At 56.7% G+C, this 22,791-nt stretch overlaps 1 protein-coding gene across 1 annotated transcript in view; it reads left to right on the top strand.

Moving 5' to 3' along the window:
• GRID1 (glutamate receptor, ionotropic, delta 1) overlaps positions 1-22,791 on the top strand; it is a 625,808-nt gene that overhangs the window by 364,122 nt on the left and 238,895 nt on the right. The window contains exon 6 of the mRNA XM_005871153.1: positions 16,305-16,358. Coding sequence (XP_005871215.1) covers positions 16,305-16,358 — 54 coding nt within the window. The remainder of the gene's footprint in view (positions 1-16,304; positions 16,359-22,791) is intronic.

The following is a 22,791-nucleotide window of genomic DNA, read 5'->3' as shown; positions in this document are numbered from 1 at the left end:
GAGTAAAAATAAAATGTCATGAGTAAAGATTAATCTCTTTATAGTGCAATTCTTAACCTTTTTATATTAATGTCAATATTGGAACAATGTATCTTGGATGTTTTCACTATGTATCTTTGCTACGCAACACCGATGTACATGTTTACATCCGGTTTTAGAATTATTGATCATGAGTAACGTGAGTAATATTACTCGAGTGATGCCCAACTCTGGCCAATGCGAGAGACAAATATTTGAATTATGAAATTTTTTGTCTCTGTCGATGCGTGTCACCCAAAATGAGTTCGCGTGTCACCTCTGACACGTGTGTCATAGGTTCGCCATCACTGGCATAAATGGTAGCAGAATTAAAGGAGGTGTCTTAGGCTGACTTGCTGTAGCTTCTTAGGTTGTAAGATGTAGCTCCAGCATTGTCTGTTCTAAGAAACCTTCCCTGGCTCTTCAGGGGGCCGTGCCCTAATGCCCTGCGCACCAGCCACAGAGCCCACCTCTTCCCACCTGGTCTGTCTGCCTTTAGAGCTGAGACCCTGAAAGGTGGGCGTGGCCCCAGTTGTGTCTGTATTTCCGGCTTACACAGTGGCTTTGGCACATAGTAGGCATTTTATTTGTGGATATTTATCAGGTCTGCCAAAATCCAGGGCAGTTCTCGGCATAGGAGAGGCAGCTTACCGAGTGGGGAGGCTCTGGCTTTGCGACTGGGTCGCTGGGTTCAAGTGTGGGCCCCTAGCTCTGTCTAGCTCGGCCACCCCGACATGTGGAAGACGCACTCTGCCTTGTTCCTCATCGGAGCTGTGGGCTATAATAGTAACGGCTGCAGCGGGCTGCGGGGAGCTGGGGCTGATATCTGGAAGGCTGTCAGCTCAGTCCGGCTGCGTAGATACTGCTGTGTGTGGAGCTGGCTGTGATGGCCGGAGTCTTTGATGTCCCAGGGCTGGTGGGCAGATGGGCTGAGCTGTGGTCCATGCTGGGCTTGGTGCACAGCCGCTGCTGGTCACTCAGAAGCAGCCCCTGCACCAGGCTCTCAGGCACACAGGGACCGTCCGGGCCGCCTCTGTCCAGTGAGAAGTGCGTGCGTCCTCTCCGCGCCCCCTGTCCCGCGACACGGGGCGTGTTTGTGGACAGATGCTGGTGATTTCCAGGTCGGAGCTCTGTCTCTGAGGCTTTCCAGCCTTCTTCAGTAGCTTTGCCCTGCCTCAGTTTCCCTTGGGAGGCAGTTGAGGGGATTTTGGCCCTCAGCAAACTTGGGATCCTTTTGGGGCTGTTTCTTATTTCCTGTGTGAGCTGGGGTGGGAATATGACATCTCCTGCCTCAACCGCCTCTTACTTAATAGGGATGATGTACGCCTGACGGGCTGGCTGTTGGGGACTCGGTGCGCTCCCCCGCAGGGGGCGCTCCCCCGCCAGGGGCGCTGGAGCAGCCTGTGCAGAACTCTCTCCTCTGAACTCCACACCTGGCTGTCCCTCCGGACAGGAGCTCACATTCGAATTCCTCTTTGGGAAGATTCTGGAGGCTGTGAAGTTCCAAGGCAGCTGTGTCCCTGTCAAGGCCCCCAGGACGTACCGTGGGCAGGAACCACACTCCCCACCTGGTCCTGGACTTACAGGAGCCTCCAGCACAGGCCTGGTCCCCGGGCCCTCCCAGCAGAGAGGCAGCCTGCCTGGCCCAGGCCTGGCCCCAGCCCTAGCCCCAGCCGCCGTGCCAGCCACCAACAGCTGGCGGACACCAGGCCCAGACAAGCCCCACTGCCCAGTTCATGCTGCCTGCATTCCTGACTTTAAAAGGCACGCAGGCATTTCACAAGACTAGGATCAGGAAAAAATGAAGTGCTTTTCATCATACCTGTGCCGGGGGTGTCTGGCTCTGAGCTCTCCAGCCACTGTGTGGGGCATCAGCAGGCGACTTGCCTACTCACCCACTGGCACTGTCAAGGGCAGAGGGACGTGTTTTGCCTTCACAGTTTTGCTCGTCCTCACTCTTCCCACCTGGGATTTTAATGACCTTTTCCCTCTAAGTTTACCCAAACCACCTCCCCTCCACCCAGCCCCTCCAGGGGCCCTTCCCGTCTCCCAGCCGCTCTCACTCCTGTCAGAGGCCCCTCTGGATGCCTCGCCCATCAGAACCACCCCACTGCTCCCCACAGAACCCAGTCTCGCCCCGTGGCCCGGACTGCGCTCGCACCTCAGTGAGGACGGGCCCTGACCCGCGGCCGGGACGGATGGGGAGGGAGCCCCCGCTGTGTGCGGTAGATTCTCAAGCCCTGCATCCTTCTAGAGGGCGCGTTGACCAAAGTGAGCCGGTGCGTTTGAACTCTGCTTTGAACAGGCCCCACGTGCCTCCGAGGATGCCATGCCGATTGAGCCACGGAGGCTGCTCCTCTCTGGCGTGTGGCCTGGAGTGTGCCTGTCTCAGGGCTGTGGGTGAGGCTGTGGGGAAGCGTCTGGCATCTTGCCCTCTAGTGACACACCCAGTGTGCGCCGCCGCCAGTGTGCGCTGTGGCCTTGATCACGGATTCTCTGTGAAGTCCTACCTGTTCAGTTGCTTGATCTCCTGAAGAACACGCCGCCCAAACAGCCTGCAGGGCTGCAGCTTAAAACAGAGGGGAGCCCCTCCCTCCCCCTCAAGTCCTGCAGGCAGCCTCCCCTCCCACAGTGAGGAGGAAAGAAATTGTTTAAGAAGTGCCGGAGTTTGGGTCTCAGCTCGCTTTCAGGCTCGGTGCAGACAAATACTCCTCCTCTCATTTCTAGTTTTCCCTCTGACTTGCCCTTTCCCATCAGCCCTGGCACAGGCCACGGGCGCCCTGCCGTGCCCTCCTCCAGGGTCCTGGTACCAATCGGTATGCTCAGTTGCAACAATGAAAACCTGCTCAGTTGGTTTGAACACAAGGAAATTTATTGACTTCTGATTGATTAGACAATTCCGATGGGTTGCCCTCATTTTTCCTCTTTGCCCTAAACTATTCTAAATGACAGTAAAGGTAAATGTTATAAATCCACAAGGTCAGAGAGTCCCCGGAGGAGATGGCAGGAGGTGAGCTGGGGCTGGGCTTTGAGAAACAGCAAGTGGGTGGAGGAGGAACGATTGCTCAGCAGAGCAAGGAGGTTTCACCTGGTGCCTGATGATGGTAGGCTGTCGGGAAGAGCCGGTTCTGCCTGCTCGGAGAGCCCCCGGGGTGGGATGAGCCGGGCAGGAGCCAGGAGGAACTAGGCAGCGACGTGCATGTGGTAGCGGGACTTTGCTTCCTCTTCCTGTCCTGCTCCCAGAGGGCCACAGCTGGAGCCCACCCTCAGGCAGGACATGAGGAATGTTCTCTGAGGCCTGGCAGCTCCTGGGCTGATGCTGTGGAGGAGAGGGCCTTCCTCATAGGCCAGGATGCCAGCCCACCCGCCCACAGGCCACCGTGCCCACAGCAGCTTTTGAACACCTCACTTTGTTGTTGTTGTTAACCCTCACCCAAGGATAGTTTTTCCATTGATTTCTTTCTTTTTATTTTTTAGAGAGAGTGGAAGGGAGGAACGGAGGGAAGAGAGACACCGAGAGAGAGACATCGATGTGAAAGAGACACATTGATTGGTTGCCACCTGCATGTGCCCAGACCAGGGCAGGGCATCCAACGTGTAACCCAGGTACATGCCCTTGACTGGGAATCGACTCTGTGACCCTTGGGTGTGTGGGTCGACGCTCTAACCACTGAGCAATGCTGGCCAGGGTCTCACTTTAAATATGAAAGGATGCTCAGTTGGTTGCAGTGTCGACCCGTACACCAAAAGGTTGCAGGTTTGATTCCCGGTCAGGGCACATACCTAGGTTGTGAGTTCAGTCCCAGGTTGGGGCATGTCCTCTCTCACATCAATGTTTCTCTCTCTCTCTCTCTCTCTCTCTCTCTCTCTCTCTCTCTCTCTGTTTCTCCCTTTCTCCCTCTCTAAATCAATAATAACATATTCTCAGGTGAGGGTTAAAATAAGTAAATAAAGAAATATAAACGGAAAACTAAGGATCATTACGCATTTGAGGAAACTCATACGAAAGAGTGCAAAACAAATATTAAAAAGGAGTCAAGGTCTGTTTAGGGAGCAGAAGAAAACATCAAGGCCTATCACTGTGCATCTTAAAGGAGATTTAAAAATTGCGTCCAGAAGCCACGAGCAGGATGACAGGAAAAAGACAGAGAGCACAAACAGCAACAGAATATAAAGAAGCAGTAACTAAAATGTAAAAAATCCAACTGAAGTATTAGAAAATAAAGTTGAGAAAAGTAAAACAAATAGGAAAGAGGTATAAAATGGATGAGGAAGTTGATGAAAATGAATGGCCAATGTAGGGTGTTCAATATTCTTCTAATCACATCTAGAGAGAGAACAGAACAAAAATGAAGAAAAGGCAAATATCAAAGAAATAAACAACAAAATGTCTTGGAACCGAAGGACATGTGTCTCCAGACTAGACCATCCTACTAGCCCCTTAGCTCTTCTCCAAAATAAATGAGAAGAGCACCCAGATCAAGGCACTTCAATGCCAAGTTTCAGAGCAGCGGGGAGAGCGGAGGGGAGAGGAAGGAGAGGAGGAAGAGGGCCTGGAGGAGGAGGCTGGCAGGTGAAACACAAGGACTAGCAGTCAGCATGGCGTTAGGACGCGCAAGCGCACACTGGGTGCTGGTGGTCCTGGAGAAACGTGACTCCTGTGGAAGGGCTAGTACACGCATCACCCTGCCTGTACTGAGTAAAACAGTCACCGTGACAGCAAATTAAAGCAACTCACACATGCAGAGGCTCAGAAATGTACACACCATACACCTTTTCTTGGCATGGGCTTCCGAAAAATAAAAATAAAAAGAAAATGACTCAAGTAAACAGCAACGGGCCTAGGGGCTCCAGCAGCAGAGCAGTAGGGAGGGTCCTGGCAGCCTGGCCCTTCCCTGGGGGTTGGGGGAGGCTCTGAGAAGCGGCCCCAGGGCGAAGGAAACAGACTATTTTATGTGGCTGAGCATTTGTACAAATACATTATGGAACTGGTATAAGTAAATACAGGTCAGCACAAGAAAAGCAAATTACATAAGCAAGAAAATAACATAGTCATTGTCTACTAGTTGGCTTAGTATTTTCATAATAAATTTAAAAATTGTGATACACCTAGGTTGGGAATATTGTGAAGGGAAATGAAAGGATGAGGGCTTGTCTGAGAGATTTAGGTCCTCATTACCGTCCCAGAAAGATAATTGATAATGCTGATGTCTACCATCGATCAAGCAAGGTCAGTGCGTGAACATGTGTTTGGGAAGTAAACGTGGAGGAAACAGCTGGCAGAGTTGTAAGTGTTCCCTGTGGAGGCAGAATAGCCCAGGACTGCCCTTGTCAGCAGACACCCTGTAATACCACTTGATTTTAAGCTGCAATTTAGTTTAAAGTAATAGGTTTGTAAACTATGGTTTATGATTGTCAAATTACTGTTTATTCTCCCTTAAAGATTGATTGTTCTTATTCATCACATTGGTCTTGCCAGTGTTTGATATTCAAATTTAAAAACAAATATTATTTGTTCTGTTGCTTGTAAAAAGTTTTGAAACATCTACACTAATAAAAGACAGAGATGCTAATTGACCATAACTTCGCTACGCCCAAGCCATGCCCATCCGCCAATCAGAGAGACTATATGCAAATTAACCCAATCAAGATGGTGGCCGGCAAACACAGAGCTGGAGCAAGCAGGAGGCTTGGTTGCCCCAGCGATGGAGGAAGCCAAGCTTCCCGCCTGCCTGGCCGGCTGTGGCCTCTGCAAAAGGCAATAAAGTTTCAATTATAGAAGCTAAATAAATCCCAGGTACCTGCTTCCAGCCGTCCTCCACTGGGAGCTTGAGTGGCTGGGGGCTGTGGCCAGCCTGCAAACAGCCATCAGCCCCTCACCCAGACTGGCCAGGCACCCCAGGGGGGACCCCCACCCTGAAGGGGCTGTGGCCAACCTGCAAACAGCCATCAGCCCCTCACCTAAGATGGCCACACCCTTATGGAGTGAGTGTCCCCACTGAAGGCCTTGGCCAGCCTGCAAACAGCTATCAGCCCCTCACCCAGGCTGGCCACACCCTCATAGGGTAAGGGTCCCTGCTGGGGGGGGTTGGCCAGCCTGCAAACAGCTATCAGCCCCTCACCCAGGCTGGCCACACCCTCATAGGGTAAGGGTCCCTGCTGGGGGGGGTTGGCCAGCCTGCAAACAGCTATCAGCCCCTCACCCAGGCTGGCCACACCCTCATAGGGTAAGGGTCCCTGCTGGGGGGGGTTGGCCAGCCTGCAAACAGCTATCAGCCCCTCACCCAGGCTGGCCACACCCTCATAGGGTAAGGGTCCCTGCTGGGGGGGGTTGGCCAGCCTGCAAACAGCTATCAGCCCCTCACCCAGGCTGGCCACACCCTCATAGGGTAAGGGTCCCTGCTGGGGGGGGTTGGCCAGCCTGCAAACAGCTATCAGCGCTGCCAGTACAGTGGTGGTGGTGGGAGCCTCTCCCGCCTCCTCAGCAGCGCTAAAGATGTCTGACTGCAGCTAGGCCTGCTCCCCGCTGGCAAGTGGACATCCCCTGAGGGCTCCCGGGCTGCCAGAAGGATGTCTGACTGCCACCTTAGGCCCAATACCCCAGGAAGCGGGCCTAAGCCAGCAGGTGGTCATCCCCCGAGAGGTCCCAGACTGTGAGAGGGCGCAGGCCGGGCTGAGGGACCCTCCCGAGTGCACAAATTTTGTGCATGGAGCCTCTAGTAGTTAATAAGAAATAAAAGGAACTTAGCCAGGTAATATTGGGCAACTCACAGAGGTGGGTGGGAGGCTGCAGAACCGGATGTAGGGGACAAGGTCAAGGTTACTCCCAGGCAGAGCCTGGATACGACATTATCATGAGCTGCACAGCTGCCCTGGTTGCTGGAACTGCCTGCAGAGAGACTGTGCTCATTCTCTCCAGAGTCAGGGAAACCCCTGTGCTCAGCTGGGTCCTGTGCTGCCCCTTCTTACATCTGGCCAGATACACACCGTAGGGTCTCCACAAATCAAGGACCTTCTGGTGTGGGATGGCCACAATCCTACCTGGCTCTCACTGCAGGTGGAGCGCCTTCCCCTCTGTTCCAAACCAGTGGGTTCCCCTCACCACGGCACCTCAGGCTGTATGGAGACCAAGCATCAGTCTTGTCTCAGACAAGGATGGAGACCATGAGACCCAGAGGGGCTCAATGAGACAGAGAAAGCGAGGACGAGGCCCGGTCTCCTTCACACGCAGTGTCCCCTTGGCCGGTCCGTGGGGCTGGCCTGGCAGCCCCCCAGTAAACCCGAGGTGAAGAGGAAAGCGTTGCCAGGCAGGGAGGGGCTCCAACGCCTCTGAGCAGGGGCGGGGCAGTGGGCAGATGCCACACGCGGAGCTCACAAGGAAAATGTCAAGTCTTCCCGTTGGGCTTAGAAACCTGTGAGCCACACAGGTCAGGAGGGAAGGAAGGGTGCACGCGGGCGTGTGTGTGTGTGTGTGTGTGTGTGTGTGTGTGTGTGTGTAACTAATCATGCAGAAAGCTTGGGGGTTGAAAGCGGGCAGCGGCGAGCTGTGTGTCCTGGCTGTGTGAGTGGCCTGCACCAGGAGCAGTAGTGGTGCAGAGGTGGGTGGAGCAGGCTGTCCTGCCATCCGTCCGGGCTTTCTGCCTCCCCGCCTCCCCGGGCTGGTCCTGCCTGTGTGTGTCTGTGTGTGGAGCAAGGCAGGATGGGCCTCCGGGCTGACTTGATGCTGTGGGATCTGCCCTTTGCTGTGTGCACCTTCACCTTTGACCTCAGGTCAGCCCTTGCGTTATCCCTACTTCTTCCCATGATGACTCCTCTCTCCCAAACTTTTAAGACTTTCCCCTCCACATTCCTGCGGCACCGGAGGTTGTGCTGGAACCCCTCGTCTCCCTCACCTGGCCTGGCCCACCTGAGCCTTGGGCGCCACTGTCACCAGTCCCCCCCGACCCCGGCCACTTCCCACCACGGTCTTTTCCACACATTCCAGACTTTCCCCCTCCGGCCCGGTGACTGTCCCTTCCCTGGACCGCCTCACCACCTTCTGAACCATCGAAACTGCCTGCTTGTTGGTTTCCTAAACTCCACTTGCGAGATTCTCGTCCGGTGGCCAATCCGTGCGTGAGTCCCAGGTCCGACCGTGCTCTGCCCACCCGACCTCCTCCAGGGCCGAGGCCCCGGCCGTCCAGCCGCCCTGCCCCGCGTGAACGCAGGGTCCTGGGAGACAGCGTCTCCTTGGACAGACACTATTCAGGGAGATGTGCTTGGAAACACGGGACAGCCAAAGGCGGCGGCTGCTGTGGCAGGAGACGCTTCTGTTCGTGGGCTTTGTGTCTCTTCACGGCAGGGAGTAAGGCGGTGCATGGCCGGCTGCGTGGCCGGCCTCCTGTTCTGCCAGAACCGCTAGCATTCCCTGGGCTGAGCGCCAGGCTTCCCTCCGAAGGCCCGGCCGCCGCAGGCGGTGCTGAAACCCGGAGGAGTGTGGTGTCGCTGAGGCGGGAGCCCAGGGTCCAGGTGGGGCGCTGCTGGCCTGTTTGAGGCCTGTCTCCTCGGCTTGTAGGTGGTGGCCTCTCGCTGGTCCCCGTGTTCTCTGGGGACATCTGGTGTCTCGTGGATTTGGAACGACAGTCACCTTGGAGCAAGCCCACCCGAGGGCCTCATTTGAACTCAGTCACTCCAGCGCAGTCACATTATGAGGGGTCAGGGCTGGGTCCACCACCTAAGAATTTGGAGGGGCCGCAGGGCAGCCGCAGTGTCCCGAGAAGCCTCAGTGCAGGCCTCTGTGCTTCCGCGGGCGGGTTGCAATGCCGTGCACCTCGCTCGTTTTGCACACAGTTGGCTTCTGTTTTAAAAAAAGGGAACTGTTGGCAACTCCCCTGCCTCTTCTATCCCATACAACGCAGCCCGGGAGCTCCGTGCACCGGGGAGAAGGGGCGCCACTGCTCAGCGCTGGCCCCCACCTTGGGCCGGAGTCTTCGGGCTGTCACTCACGCCTCAGCTGCTGATCCTCCCTCTGGGTTCTGAGCCCCGACGTGGCCGGTGGGGGGACCCTGCGCATGAGCACGGACCTCCCGCTGATGGGCACTGGGCCGGGCAGTGCCGCGTCTGCCTCAACACCAGCGGGCACGGCGAGGCTGGCACCGCGAGAGAACCCGCGGGGAAGAGCAGGTGGTCTCAGGCAGCCCACCGCAAGCCTGCTCTCTGGAAGGCAGATGTGACCATGCTTCCCACCTTCCCCGGCGAGGCAGGAAGAGGCCCCGAAGTGGGCTGGTCCGACGTCTGACTGAACAGTGATCTGACAGGACCCACGGGATCCAGACCTCTGAGGGCTGGCGAGGGGGGGCTGACTTACTCGATCCACTACACTCAGGGAAGAAAACGGACTTCTGAGGCCACAGAGAAACACTGATGTATGGAGATCAGACGGGGGACACAGGCTCCTTACACCAGCTACGTTGTCCGGGCCATCCTTTATCCACTTCTTATAATAATAAGAATCTTCATGGTTAATTTAGATTATAATTGATTTTTGCCTCATCTGATAACTTTAGAACCAAATCCTTATTCACACGATGCTACTCATCCACCATTGCCCAGCCTCTGCCCTTGGTCTCCATGGCTGCTGCCCCACTGCTAGCACGCCCCCACGGCTCCTCGCCAGGACCACCGGTGCCTGCACCTGCGTTGCTGAGCCCACCGCCTCTGCCTCCCCCTCTGGGCAGTAGCACTTTCTCTCTGTGGGGGGCTCTCTCTCCCGTAGGCTGGATCCACTCCAGGACAGGGCCCAGGACCGCCTGGTCCCCACGCCCAGCTGTGTGCGTAGCCCGGCACCGTGCAGGAGCTGGACAAGCTCGCTCAGTGAGTGGGTGAGTCCTGCTGTTTGCGTCCCACCTGCTCGTGGGTTTTCCTGAGTATGACACCTGCTTCTTTGACTGTTTAATCCCATGAATTCTCCAGGTAGGCGAGTCAGGGCTTCTGTCTCTCTCTCTCGGGCCTCCCTCATGCCTCGCTCTTTCTCTAGATGCTGCAAATTCCTCAGTGGCCTGTGGGGTGGGTCCCTTTCCAGCTCAAAGATGAGTCCGGTGGCCCTTTCCCTGGGCCCTGCATGGTGCTAATTGGGACGTGCCCTACAGCCAGCCCCTCCCAGAGAACAGTCAATAAGCACCACGCCTGCGCCAGTGAGTGCGGAGCGGCTGAGACTCCATGAGCCTTCTCGTTCGGGGTCTGGTGGGCCGGGTGGCGAGCAGGCTCTCGGCGTGTTGGTGGAGAGTTGTGCCACTGCTTTGTCCACTCCCGGTGCCGAGCCTGAAGCCCCGTGCTCCCAGGTTCTCACCCAGCGCTGCTATTCCGTGGGTGGGCTCCCGGGACAGGGAGTGGCAGGTGGGCCACACCCCTAAGACAAAGCATACATGTATTTGGCTTCTGCTTCTGCCCCTCCTGGAAGCTGAATTTGGGGTGACATGGCTTTGCTCTTGGGACCAAAGGGCTTTGGGCAAAAACTGAGCTGCTGGCCAGGTCAGCTCTGGGCCCCCACTGCACAGGGCTTTGAACTTGGAGAGAGGCCATCTCAAAGGCCATGAGCCAGTTTATACTATGGATTTTAAAGAAAATGGATTCTTCCTCTCTCTTCTCTTTCCAACGAGTTTGCAACATTTTTCCTCCTTGTTCTCCAAGACCTCAGCACCCCAGCCGTGGCCTCTCAGTCATGCTCAGGGGGCCAGTGTCTTCTCTCAGTCCTGTTGGCCGACGCCCTGGCGCATGTGGGCCTCGCCCCCGAGGGCCTCAGCGAGCTGCCCGCTTGCACTGGCTGGCTGGCGGCGTTGGGCAGGTCTCCGGTCTGCAGGCTCTGATCAGTGGCTGCTGTGAGCACGAGTGGGCGTTGTGTGCAGAGGGCTGAGCTCAGGGTCTGGGCTGGACCTGCTCAGGGCAGGCGATGGCCAGCCCTCACCCCACCTTCCCTGGACTCCCAGGTGGCAGGCTCAGATGCCCCTCAGCAGAGAGCCTTGTTTGCATTCCCCAGAGGAGGGTTGGGAGTCTGCAGGTGAAAAACTGCCACACCGTCCGCTGGAACCTGTGTGGCTGGGAATGGTTGCCTGGCTCCACCACCCTCAAGCGACCACCTCCTACCACCCGCGGATGCACGTGCTCAGATGGCCGTGTCTCCTGCCGCCCAGGGGTGAGGGCTTCCAGGGAGCTCAGCAGGGCACTGGGTGAGGTGGGAACCACAACTCACATGGTCAGGGGCTGTCTCCCGGGAAAGGCCTGGGAGACAGTTTGGAAAAGAGACCCACAGAGAATCCAGGGAGCCCCATGGGGTCCAGGAGTACGATGTCCCCGAAGCAGGAGCCACAGAATCGGGGGAACATTGGGCAGTTTTCCTGTGAGAGCAACACCCCAAGAGGTTCTGGAGGGAAGGCCGAGTGAACAGCAGTAGCTGGACTAGAATCGCGGGTTCTTTTCCCAAGCAGGCAGGCCCTGGGAGCTCCGAGTACCTGAGATGGTTCCGTGATAACCACAGCTTCCTCGTGGTTCTGGCATAACTTCTGACACTCAGGCCCCGTGATGGTTGCTTTTGCTTCTCAAATCCACCACAGCCACTCCCCTGCCTTGCAAACAGGAGTGCGGATGAGGGTTGCACTCCCTTCACACGCGGCATGGAGGCTGAGGCTGCACGGAGGCAGATGCTGCACAGAAGCAGGCCTTCTTAAAAGGCATGTTGTGCAAAGGGGAAGCAGGTCTTAGACTTACTCCATGTCTGTCACTGGGAAAGTACAGGCCCTGGGCTCCCAGGGAAAAGTTCTGAAGGGTTAGGGTTGGGCTTAAAAAGATGCTAATTGCCCACAAGCTTTCATTATCGTATGCTCCTAGATAAGGTGCCTCGATAAGCTGCCAACAATGGACACAGAAATAATCAAATAATCGGCCTTTGCACGTGGTAAAATAAATGCTCAGCAATGTGGCTGGAAGGCCTCCAGGTGCAGGGTTTCCCCTCCATTGACTATTCCTTTAGGCCAAGAGGAAGCGACACAGGCTCCCACTTAAGAAATGCAAGTGCAGTAGTGGTCCCAGGCGATGAGAAGAGGTTAACCTGGGGTGGCGGGCAAAGCTGCTAGTGATGGTGTTTTCTCAGCCTTGAAAGCAAAGATCTTTTCTTCCCATCACCAGGGAACAGGCCGGGCCAGAGGCTGGTACATGTGCTGACAGTGTCCAGGCTCAGAGGCTGGTACATGTGCTGACAGTGGCATTGTCCGTGAGCTGGAGCTCTGTCCGTGGGCTGGTGCTCTGTCTGTGGGCTGGCGCTCTGTCTGTGGGCTGGTGCTCTGTCTGTGGGCTGGCGCTCTGTCCGTGGGCTGGAGCTCTGTCCCTGGGTTGGCTCTCTGTCCCTGGGCTGGTGCTCTGTCCGTGGGTTGGCGCTCTGTCCGTGGGCTGGAGCTCTGTCCATGGGTTGGCGCTCTGTCTCTGGGCTAGAGCTCTGTCCGTGGGTTGGCACTCTGTCTGTGGGCTGGAGCTCTGTCCATGGGTTGGCACTCTGCCCGTGGGCTGGTGCTCTGTCCGTGGGCTGGAGATATCTGTAGGTTGGAGCTCTGTCCGTGGGCTGGAGCTCTGTCCGTGGGCTGGAGCTCTGTCTGTGGGATGGCGCTCTGTCCGTGGGCTGATGCTCTGTCCGTGGGCTGGTGCTCTGTCCGTGGGCTGGTGCTCTGTCTGTGGGTTGGCGCTCTGTCCGTGGGATGGAGCTCTGTCCGTGGGTTGGTGCTCTGTCCGTGGGCTGGAGATGTCTGTGGGTTGGAGCTCTGTCTGTGGGCTGGCGCTCTGTCCATGGGCTGGAGCTCTGTCCGTAGGTTGGCACTCTGTCCGTGGGCTGGTGCTCTGTCCGTGGGTTGGCGCTCTGTCCGTGGGCTGGTGCTCTGTCCGTGGGCTGGAGCTGTCTGTGGGTTGGAGCTCTGTCTGTGGGCTGGCGCTCTGTCCATGGGCTGGAGCTCTGTCCATGGGTTGGCGCTCTGTCCGTGGGCTGGAGATGTCTGTGGGTTGGAGCTCTGTCCGTGGGTTGGTGCTCTGTCCGTGGGCTGGAGCTGTCTGTGGGTTGGAGCTCTGTCTGTGGGCTGGCGCTCTGTCCATGGGCTGGAGCTCTGTCCATGGGTTGGCGCTCTGTCCGTGGGCTGGAGATGTCTGTGGGTTGGAGCTCTGTCCGTGGGTTGGTGCTCTGTCCGTGGGCTGGAGCTGTCTGTGGGTTGGAGCTCTGTCTGTGGGCTGGCGCTCTGTCCATGGGCTGGAGCTCTGTCCATGGGTTGGCGCTCTGTCCGTGGGCTGGAGATGTCTGTGGGTTGGAGCTCTGTCCGTGGGTTGGTGCTCTGTCCGTGGGCTGGAGCTGTCTGTGGGTTGGAGCTCTGTCTGTGGGCTGGCGCTCTGTCCATGGGCTGGAGCTCTGTCCATGGGTTGGCGCTCTGTCCGTGGGCTGGAGATGTCTGTGGGTTGGAGCTCTGTCCGTGGGTTGGTGCTCTGTCCGTGGGCTGGAGCTGTCTGTGGGTTGGAGCTCTGTCTGTGGGCTGGCGCTCTGTCCATGGGCTGGAGCTCTGTCCATGGGTTGGCGCTCTGTCCGTGGGCTGGAGATGTCTGTGGGTTGGAGCTCTGTCCGTGGGTTGGTGCTCTGTCCGTGGGCTGGAGCTGTCTGTGGGTTGGAGCTCTGTCTGTGGGCTGGCGCTCTGTCCATGGGCTGGAGCTCTGTCCATGGGTTGGCGCTCTGTCCGTGGGCTGGAGATGTCTGTGGGTTGGAGCTCTGTCCGTGGGTTGGTGCTCTGTCCGTGGGCTGGAGCTGTCTGTGGGTTGGAGCTCTGTCTGTGGGCTGGCGCTCTGTCCATGGGCTGGAGCTCTGTCCATGGGTTGGCGCTCTGTCCGTGGGCTGGAGATGTCTGTGGGTTGGAGCTCTGTCCGTGGGTTGGTGCTCTGTCCGTGGGCTGGAGCTGTCTGTGGGTTGGAGCTCTGTCTGTGGGCTGGCGCTCTGTCCATGGGCTGGAGCTCTGTCCATGGGTTGGCGCTCTGTCCGTGGGCTGGAGATGTCTGTGGGTTGGAGCTCTGTCCGTGGGTTGGTGCTCTGTCCGTGGGCTGGAGCTGTCTGTGGGTTGGAGCTCTGTCTGTGGGCTGGCGCTCTGTCCATGGGCTGGAGCTCTGTCCATGGGTTGGCGCTCTGTCCGTGGGCTGGAGATGTCTGTGGGTTGGAGCTCTGTCCGTGGGTTGGTGCTCTGTCCGTGGGCTGGAGCTGTCTGTGGGTTGGAGCTCTGTCTGTGGGCTGGCGCTCTGTCCATGGGCTGGAGCTCTGTCCATGGGTTGGCGCTCTGTCCGTGGGCTGGAGATGTCTGTGGGTTGGAGCTCTGTCCGTGGGTTGGTGCTCTGTCCGTGGGCTGGAGCTGTCTGTGGGTTGGAGCTCTGTCTGTGGGCTGGCGCTCTGTCCATGGGCTGGAGCTCTGTCCATGGGTTGGCGCTCTGTCCGTGGGCTGGAGGCTCTGTCCGTGGGTTGGCGCTCTGTCTATGGGTTGGCGCTCTGTCCGTGGGCTGGAGATGTCTGTGGGTTGGAGCTCTGTCGGTGGGCTGGCACTCTGTCTGTAGGCTGGTGCTCTCTCCGTGGGTTGGCACTCTGTCCGTGGACTGGGCTGTTTGTGGGCTGGAGCTCTGTCGTGGCCTGGCGCTCTGTCCATGGGCTTGGGCTCTGTCTGTGGGCTGGTTCTGTGTCTGTTGCCTTGCACTCTTTCCGTGGGCTCGGCTGTCCGTGGGCTGGTGCTCTGTCCGTGGGCTGGTTCTGTGTCTGTGGGCTGGCACTCTGTCCGTGGGCTGGGCTGTCCATGGGCTGGCGCTCTGTCCGTGGGCTGGGCTGTCCGTGGGCTGGCGCTCTGTCCGTGTCTGGAGAAGGGTCTGTGTCTCCACCCGATGGCCCTGGAGAGCCTGTGCCGACCCTGCTGTTTTGTGCCGTGATTCCATCTGTGGGGACGTGGTGGCGAGGGCGGGCTAGGCCCCCAGGCGCGGTCTCCACGTGCTGCTGTCAGCCAAAAAATGCGTCCTTGCTGATGCAGTGACAGTGCTGAGGCCGGGGCCTCACGCGCGGGGTCACCTGTGTGCTCATCTGCTGAGAGGACTCAGATCTCGGTCCTGACCAGGAAGGCCATTCCTGATACACCGATAAGTCAGGAGTGACAGATGTCGCCTGGTGTGTGTTCAATGACACTGTGTTAGTAAAGACAGCTGTCTGATGTGTGTGCTTGCAGGTGTGACCAGACACTTCTGGATGGAAACACTTAAAATGACCTCGAGGGGGGGAAATTGGAGGGACAATGGGGCGTTTTACTACTTTGGCACATTTTTAAAAATACTTTTCTGTATTTTTCAACTAAAAGGGTAAACATTACATTGCAAAAATACAAAAAAATGAAAATAAGAGAGGACTAGGATTTGATAGCACTCTGCCAGGGCTGGGCACTAAGCGAGTATGTGGCCATGCAGGTGGAAGGACTTAATAGCACAGGCTTGCAAACTGTCCGTTCTCCCTGCTTTTTCCCAAAAGGAACTCAGAGATATCTGAGAGACAATGTACGTGACAGGCTCCTCTCTGCTCTGCCCACCAACAGTTCATTCACGCCTTCAACATTTATTGAACACCTACTATGTGCTGGTTATGTTGTAAGTTTCTAGAACATACTGTGACCAGAATAGACATGGCCCCTGACCTCATGGAGACCCCCACCTGGTGGAGGAGATAGACACCAAAAATAAATACCGGTAACTCTTCGAGCACAGAAATGGCGAGCGCTATGGGGTAGAGAGAGAACGGGAGGGGTGGGGCACTGCCCAGGAGAGAAAGAGCCAGTTCTATGGGTCCTGAGCACTGAAGGCGGCTGGGCGCCCCAGTGGTGAGCACCATCTTCCCAGGTGTCACTCAGCACAGCTGGACCCACTGCCACAAACCCCCTCCAGACTTCCCACCCTCTCACCTGGCCTGGACCGAGGGGACACTCCTCCCCCCGTGCCCCTGCAGAGAAGTGTTGGTGGGCACTCTCCGGGGGAGGGGTGCCGGCCTGGGCTCTGAGATGCCTGCAGGATGGCTGGCACGCGGGCTCTGGGGCAGCTGGAACTCAGACATCTGCATTCAGATGCCGCGGAGCCAAGGCCGCCAGAGCTGACCCCAGGGGACAGCATGTGGGGAAAACTCCGTGAGAACCATGTTTACCACCCCTGTCTTAACGGTCATCCTGATGCCTGCAGCTTCCGGCTGCTTCTGTTCATGTGGCTTTCCTTTCTCTCTGCAGGCCGTGGAGACCAACCTGGCTTCCAAGGACAGCCACTGGGTCTTCGTCAATGAGGTAGGAGCCCAGAAAGGGGAGGGCGTGCCTTCACTGAGCCTCCCGCCCTTGGGGAAAGTGGGGCTGAGCTTTTCATGTCCAGTTCTGACTTGGGGTGCTGCAGTGGATTCCAGGCTCCACTGCGCCCACACAGGAGGTCGGAGACCTGCCAGGACCTGCCAGGATGGTCTGGAGCAGGTGGGAACCAGGGAACGCGTCTGCACTTGAGGCCACAGAGAAGCCGAGTGTCACAGAGAAGTTGTATCAGGTGTTCCGTGAGGGTGAGGGAGGCTGGAGAGACTACTAGGGTAGGCTAGAGAATGGGGGGCAGGGGAGGGGGACAAAAGAATGAGAAGGGACAGAGGCTGCGTTTCCTGCAGGAGGTTGCAGGTGTGGGTGTCACCTGACTGTGTGAGCATACTAGTACATGTATGTAGAATGTGTGTGCGAGTGTGTATGGATACATGTGTATGCATAAGTATGTTTGTGAGTGTGAGTGAGTGTGCACATGTGAGTACAGGTGTGGGAGTGTGCACATTCTCAACCAGCTAGTGGGGCCGGATGATTTTAACATTTAAAGGCGGTGAATGGGAAGTCTCCCCACTGACTGGCTGTCCCACTGGTTTGGCCCTGGAAGGCATGGCGACACCAGGTTCCTCTGTGGCTTGGCAGCCACTTCAGTAATCACGCCCTGGCCTCCTCCCGGGCAGATGCTGCAGAGGAGAGGGTGTAACCACATGCCAGCTCTCCTGAAGGATCCCCCACTCCCTCCCCCTCCTCCTCCCCCTTCTCTTCCTCCTCCTCCTCCTCCTCCTCCATCACCACATGCCCACCCCCTGAAGGATTCCTCCTCCTCCTCCTCCATCACCACATGCCCACCCCCTGAAGGATTCCTCCTCCTTCTCCTCCTCCTCCTCCTCCATCACCACATGCCCACCCCCTGAAGGATTCCTCCTCCTTCTCCTCCTCCTCCTCCTCCATCACCACATGCCCACCCCCTGAAGGATTCCTCCTCCTTCTCCTCCTCCTCCTCCTCCATCACCACATGCCCACCCCCTGAAGGATTCCTCCTCCTTCTCCTCCTCCTCCTCCTCCATCACCACATGCCCACCCCCTGAAGGATTCCTCCTCCTTCTCCTCCTCCTCCTCCTCCATCACCACATGCCCACCCCCTGAAGGATTCCTCCTCCTTCTCCTCCTCCTCCTCCTCCATCACCACATGCCCACCCCCTGAAGGATTCCTCCTCCTCCTCCTCCTCCTCCACTTCCTCTTCCTCCATCAGCAGCTGCCCACCCCCTGAAGGATTCCTCCTCCTCCTCCTCCTCCTCCTCCATCACCACATGCCCACCCCTGAAGGATTCCCCCTCCTCCTCCTCCGCCTCCTCCTCCTCCTCCATCACCACATGCCCACCCCCTAAAGGATTCCTCCTCCTTCTCCTCCTCCTCCTCTTTCTCTTCCTCCTCCTCCTCCTCCCCCTCTTCCTCCTCCTCCTCCTCCATCACCACATGCCCACCCCCTGAAGGATTCCTCCTCCTTCTCCTCTTCCTCCTCCTCCTCCTCCTCCTCCACTTCCTCTTCCTCCATCATCAGCTGCCCACCCCCTGAAGGATTCCTCCTCCTTCTCCTCTTCCTCCTCCTCCTCCTCCTCCTCCACTTCCTCTTCCTCCATCATCAGCTGCCCACCCCCTGAAGGATTCCTCCTCCTTCTCCTCTTCCTCCTCCTCCTCCTCCTCCTCCACTTCCTCTTCCTCCATCATCAGCTGCCCACCCCCTGAAGGATTCCTCCTCCTCCTCCTCCATCACCACATGCCCAACCCCTGAAGGATTCCTCTTCCTCCTCCTCCTCCTCCTCTTCCTCTTCCTCCATCATCAGATGCCCACCCCCTGAAGGATTCCTCCTCCTCCTCCTCTGCCTCCTCCTCCTCCTCCTCCTCCATCACCACATGCCCACCCCCTGAAGGATTCCTCCTCCTCCTCCTCCTCCTCCTCCATCACCACATGCCCACCCCCTGAAGGACTCCTCCTCCTCCTCCTCCATCACCACATGCCCACCCCCTGAAGGATTCCTCCTCCTCCTCCTCCATCACCACATGCCCACCCCCTGAAGGATTCCTCCTCCTTCTCCTCCTCCTCCTCCTCCATCACCACATGCCCACCCCCTGAAGGACTCCTCCTCCTCCTCCTCCATCACCACATGCCCACCCCCTGAAGGATTCCTCCTCCTCCTCCTCCATCACCACATGCCCACCCCCTGAAGGATTCCTCCTCCTTCTCCTCCTCCTCCTCCTCCATCACCACATGCCCACCCCCTGAAGGATTCCTCCTCCTCCTCCTCCATCACCACATGCCCACCCCCTGAAGGATTCCTCCTCCTCCTCCTCCTCTTCCTCTTCCTTCTCGTCCTCCTCCATCACCACATGCCCACCCCCTGAAGGATTCCTCCTCCTCCTCCTCCTCTTCCTCCTCCTCTTCCTCCTCCTCTTCCTCCTCCATCATCATATGCCCACCTCCTGAAGGATTCCTCCATTTTTATTGACTTCAGAGAGAAAGGGAGAGGCAGAGAGAGATAGAAACAGTAATGATGAGAGAGTATCATTGATCAGCTGCCTCCTGCACTCCCCACACTGGGAATCGAACCTGCAACTTGGGCATGTGCCCTGACCAGAATCGAACATGGGACCCTTCAGTCCACAGGCTGACACTCTATCCACTGAGCCAAACCGACTAAGGCTGGTCTAGATTTTTGATGATTACAAAAAAGGCTGCTGTGAACATTCCTGTGAAAGTCTTTGTGTGAATACCTGCTTTCATTTCGGGGTGCATATTTACGCGTGGAATTGCCGGGTCAGATGGTAGATACATGTTTGACTTTTTAAGACACTTTCAAGTTCTCTGAGAAGTCCCGTGGCTTCGCGCCTTCTCCCGTCCCGGGGTGATGGGCTCAGACCGGCCACCGGAGTGGTGTGTCTGGCGCTGCGGTGCTTGCGACTTCATTTCCCGACTGATGCCAAGCATCTGCCTGTGCTTAGTTGCCTTCTGTATCTGCATCTTCCTTGGGGGGAGCTGAGATCATGGATTTACGCTACACATTTCACTTAAGTGATTTAATGGCGTCCCCCAAATTTTGATATGTGTGTATTCATTGCTATTCAGTTCAAAGCACTTTCTGTATTACCTTTGATTTCTTCTTTGACCCGTGGCTGCTCCGAGGTGTGTTACTTAGTTTTCAGACATTTGGGGCTTTTCTCTCGCTGCTGTTTAATTAGCTCCGTTGTAGTTAGAGAACAGTTTCTGCTCTTTGACGCCTGTTAAATCTCTGAGGCTTATTTGCAGTCCAGCGTGTGGTCGTTCGTGACCAGTGTTCCCGTGCATTTGAAAGTCTGTGGTTGCCCTGTGAATGCAGCCAGGCAATGTAGCTGATGGTGTTGTGTGTGTCTTCCACATCCTTGGTGGTTTCCGTCTACTCGTCCTCAGTTATTGAGGGAGAGGTATCAAATATCCCACTTTAGTGTGACTGCCTCGCTCTCCTTGCAGTTTTACCAGTTGCTGTTTAACATATTTTTAGGCTTTGTTCTAAGAGGCATAACTGTTTAGGATTTTATGTCCAGTTGATTAATCAACCTGTTATCATTATGAAGCAACTTTTTTCTCTGAAACGCACTTTATCTGATATTACTGCAGCCCTTACAGATTCGATTAACACTTTTAACTGATTTGTTTCTTTATGTTTAAAGTACGTTTCTTTTTTAAAAATATATTTTTATTGATTTCAGAGAGAAAGGGAGAGGGAGAGAAAGATAGAAACATCAATGATGAGAAACATTGATTGGCTTCCTCCTGCCCACCCTGCACTGGGGATCAAGCCCACTCCCGGGCCATGTGTCCTGACCAGGAATCAAACCATGACCTCCTGGTTCATAGGTCGACGCTCAATCACTGAGCCACGCCAGCCAGGCTAAAGTATGATTCTTGATGGCCTTTCATACTTGGGTCTAGCTATGTTGTCCTTTTTGACCATCTGCTTTTAGTTCAAGTTCTTAGATCCTTTTCGCTCAGTCGGAACACTGATATTGCTGATGCAGGTGGGGTCCTGGAAGCCACGTGAAGGAAGGAACCGTTTCAAACAGGAGGAGGGATCCAGGCTGCTGCAGGGGATGTGATCGCCTGGGGCTGCGGGAGCGGTGGGTTGGGGTACTGAGTCCCTGGGTCCTTCACCTTGTGCTCTCCCACTTGCAGGCATGAGGCAGCTCAGAGACGCGATGGCTCTTCAGTGTAACTTAATCAGGGCAGAGGCAGGATTTGAACTTAGGTATGAATGACTCCAAATGCAAGCAACAGCCTATGCCACACTGCCCCCTTACCTGTGCCCCCTTACCTGTGCCCCATGCTAGGCACCAACACTGCCCCCTTACCTGTGCCCCCTTACCTGTGCCCCACGCTGGGCACACTGAATGATAAATGCCTGACTAATTCCCAGCAATGTTTGAAATTTGTCATAATTTGGAAGCAGTAATAAGTTGTTGTGGAAAGTTGTATTAGAAAACATTTATTTTTCATTATTATATTTATTCCCGTTATTCCATTTATGTTATTTTACCTTATTTTAAAAAACTTCTATGGAAAAGGTGAAAGGATGTACAAAAGGTCAGGAAGAAGCTAGTACCTGTCACATGACCATGTCTGTAAGGAACAAGGCCGGTTCCCTCGAATCGTGTCTGAGACGCAGGGCAGCTGCCATGCAGTGTCCTCGGCCTCTACAGGCCCGGAGGCGCCAGGCTGCCTCGGCCGCGTTGGGAGGGCTGAGGGCTGGTCTGGCTCCAGGCTGGCCACTCCTGTGACTTGGCCGCCTGTTTGGCTTCCTTCTGTGGAGCCAGTTTCCTCCTCTGCTCGCAGGGCTGCTCAGGGAGCTGAGGAGGCGCGACGAGATGGCTCTGGTTTACAGCAAGCACTCTGTTTTTACTCTTTTTAAAACTCTTCATTGTTGAAGGCATTACAGTTGTCCCCTCCCTCACCCCACTGTGCCCCTTCTAGCCGCCCCACCGCCCCAGGCCTTCAGCACACCTGTCCCTGTCCAAGGGTCATGCATGTGTGCAGACAAGTTCTTTGGTTGCTCTCGCCACCTGCCTTCCCCTGAGGCTCACAGTCTTATCCATATGGGGGCGCTCTTCCATCAAAGGACAGCTTGCCTTCCCAACCTGGCGAGGTCTGGGGGCCTTGTCCTTGGACCATCCTCGAGGTCAGTGGCCCCAGCAGTGATCTCAGCGCGCAGCATCCTCCTGAGGAGCAGGCGGGCTGGCCGCCTTCCTCCAAGGCCTTTCCTTCCTCCTCTCCCGGACAGCCCAGGACTGGCTCTTCCGGGGCCCAGCCTCCTCCTCCGGTCCTGTCTCCACACTGGGCCTGGTGACTGGTCTCCTGGGGACCAAACAGAGCCCCGCTTGGCACTGCGCCGCCCAGGAGAAGCCAAGAGGCGCTTCTCACCCGCATCCAAGAGGTGCTTCTCACCCGCATGGCGTTCTGGTGAGAAACATGCATGGCCCACCTGCCATGGGCAAGGCAGCAGGAGCTAGTCAAGGTCCACGCCCTAGGAGGGAGGAGCTGGGAAGGCCTGGCTGCCTTGGGCACTGTCAGGAGTGAGTCAGGGTTCCCACCGCTGTTGTGTGTGGCATGTGGGGGACACTCAGAAGGGAGTGCTGGCGGAGTCTTAACAACCGCTCGCACCACGTGCCTGCCATTGGTTCCTGCCCATCACTCTTCCTGCCCATCACGCTTCCTGCCCATCCCTCTTCCTGCCCATCACGCTTCCTGCCCATCACGCTTCCTGCCCATCACGCTTCCTGCCCATCACGCTTCCTGCCCATCACGCTTCCTGCCCATCACGCTTCCTGCCCATCACGCTTCCTGCCCATCACGCTTCCTGCCCATCACGCTTCCTGCCCATCACGCTTCCTGCCCATCACGCTTCCTGCCCATCACGCTTCCTGCCCATCACGCTTCCTGCCCATCACGCTTCCTGCCCATCACGCTTCCTGCCCATCACGCTTCCTGCCCATCACGCTTCCTGCCCATCACGCTTCCTGCCCATCACGCTTCCTGCCCATCACGCTTCCTGCCCATCACGCTTCCTGCCCATCACGCTTCCTGCCCATCACGCTTCCTGCCCATCACGCTTCCTGCCCATCACGCTTCCTGCCCATCACGCTTCCTGCCCATCACGCTTCCTGCCCATCACGCTTCCTGCCCATCACGCTTCCTGCCCATCACGCTTCCTGCCCATCACGCTTCCTGCCCATCACGCTTCCTGCCCATCACTCTTCCTGCCCATCACGCTTCCTGCCCATCATGCTTCCTGCCCATCATGCTTCCTGCCCATCACTCTTCCTGCCCATCACACTTCCTGCCCATCACGCATCCTGCCCATCACGCATCCTGCCCATCACTCTTCCTGCCCATCA

Source organism: Myotis brandtii, unplaced genomic scaffold (genome assembly GCF_000412655.1).
Source record: "Myotis brandtii unplaced genomic scaffold, ASM41265v1 scaffold33, whole genome shotgun sequence".
In the NCBI taxonomy this organism is placed as follows: Eukaryota; Metazoa; Chordata; class Mammalia; order Chiroptera; family Vespertilionidae; genus Myotis; species Myotis brandtii.
This window is presented reverse-complemented; position numbering and strand designations above follow the sequence as displayed.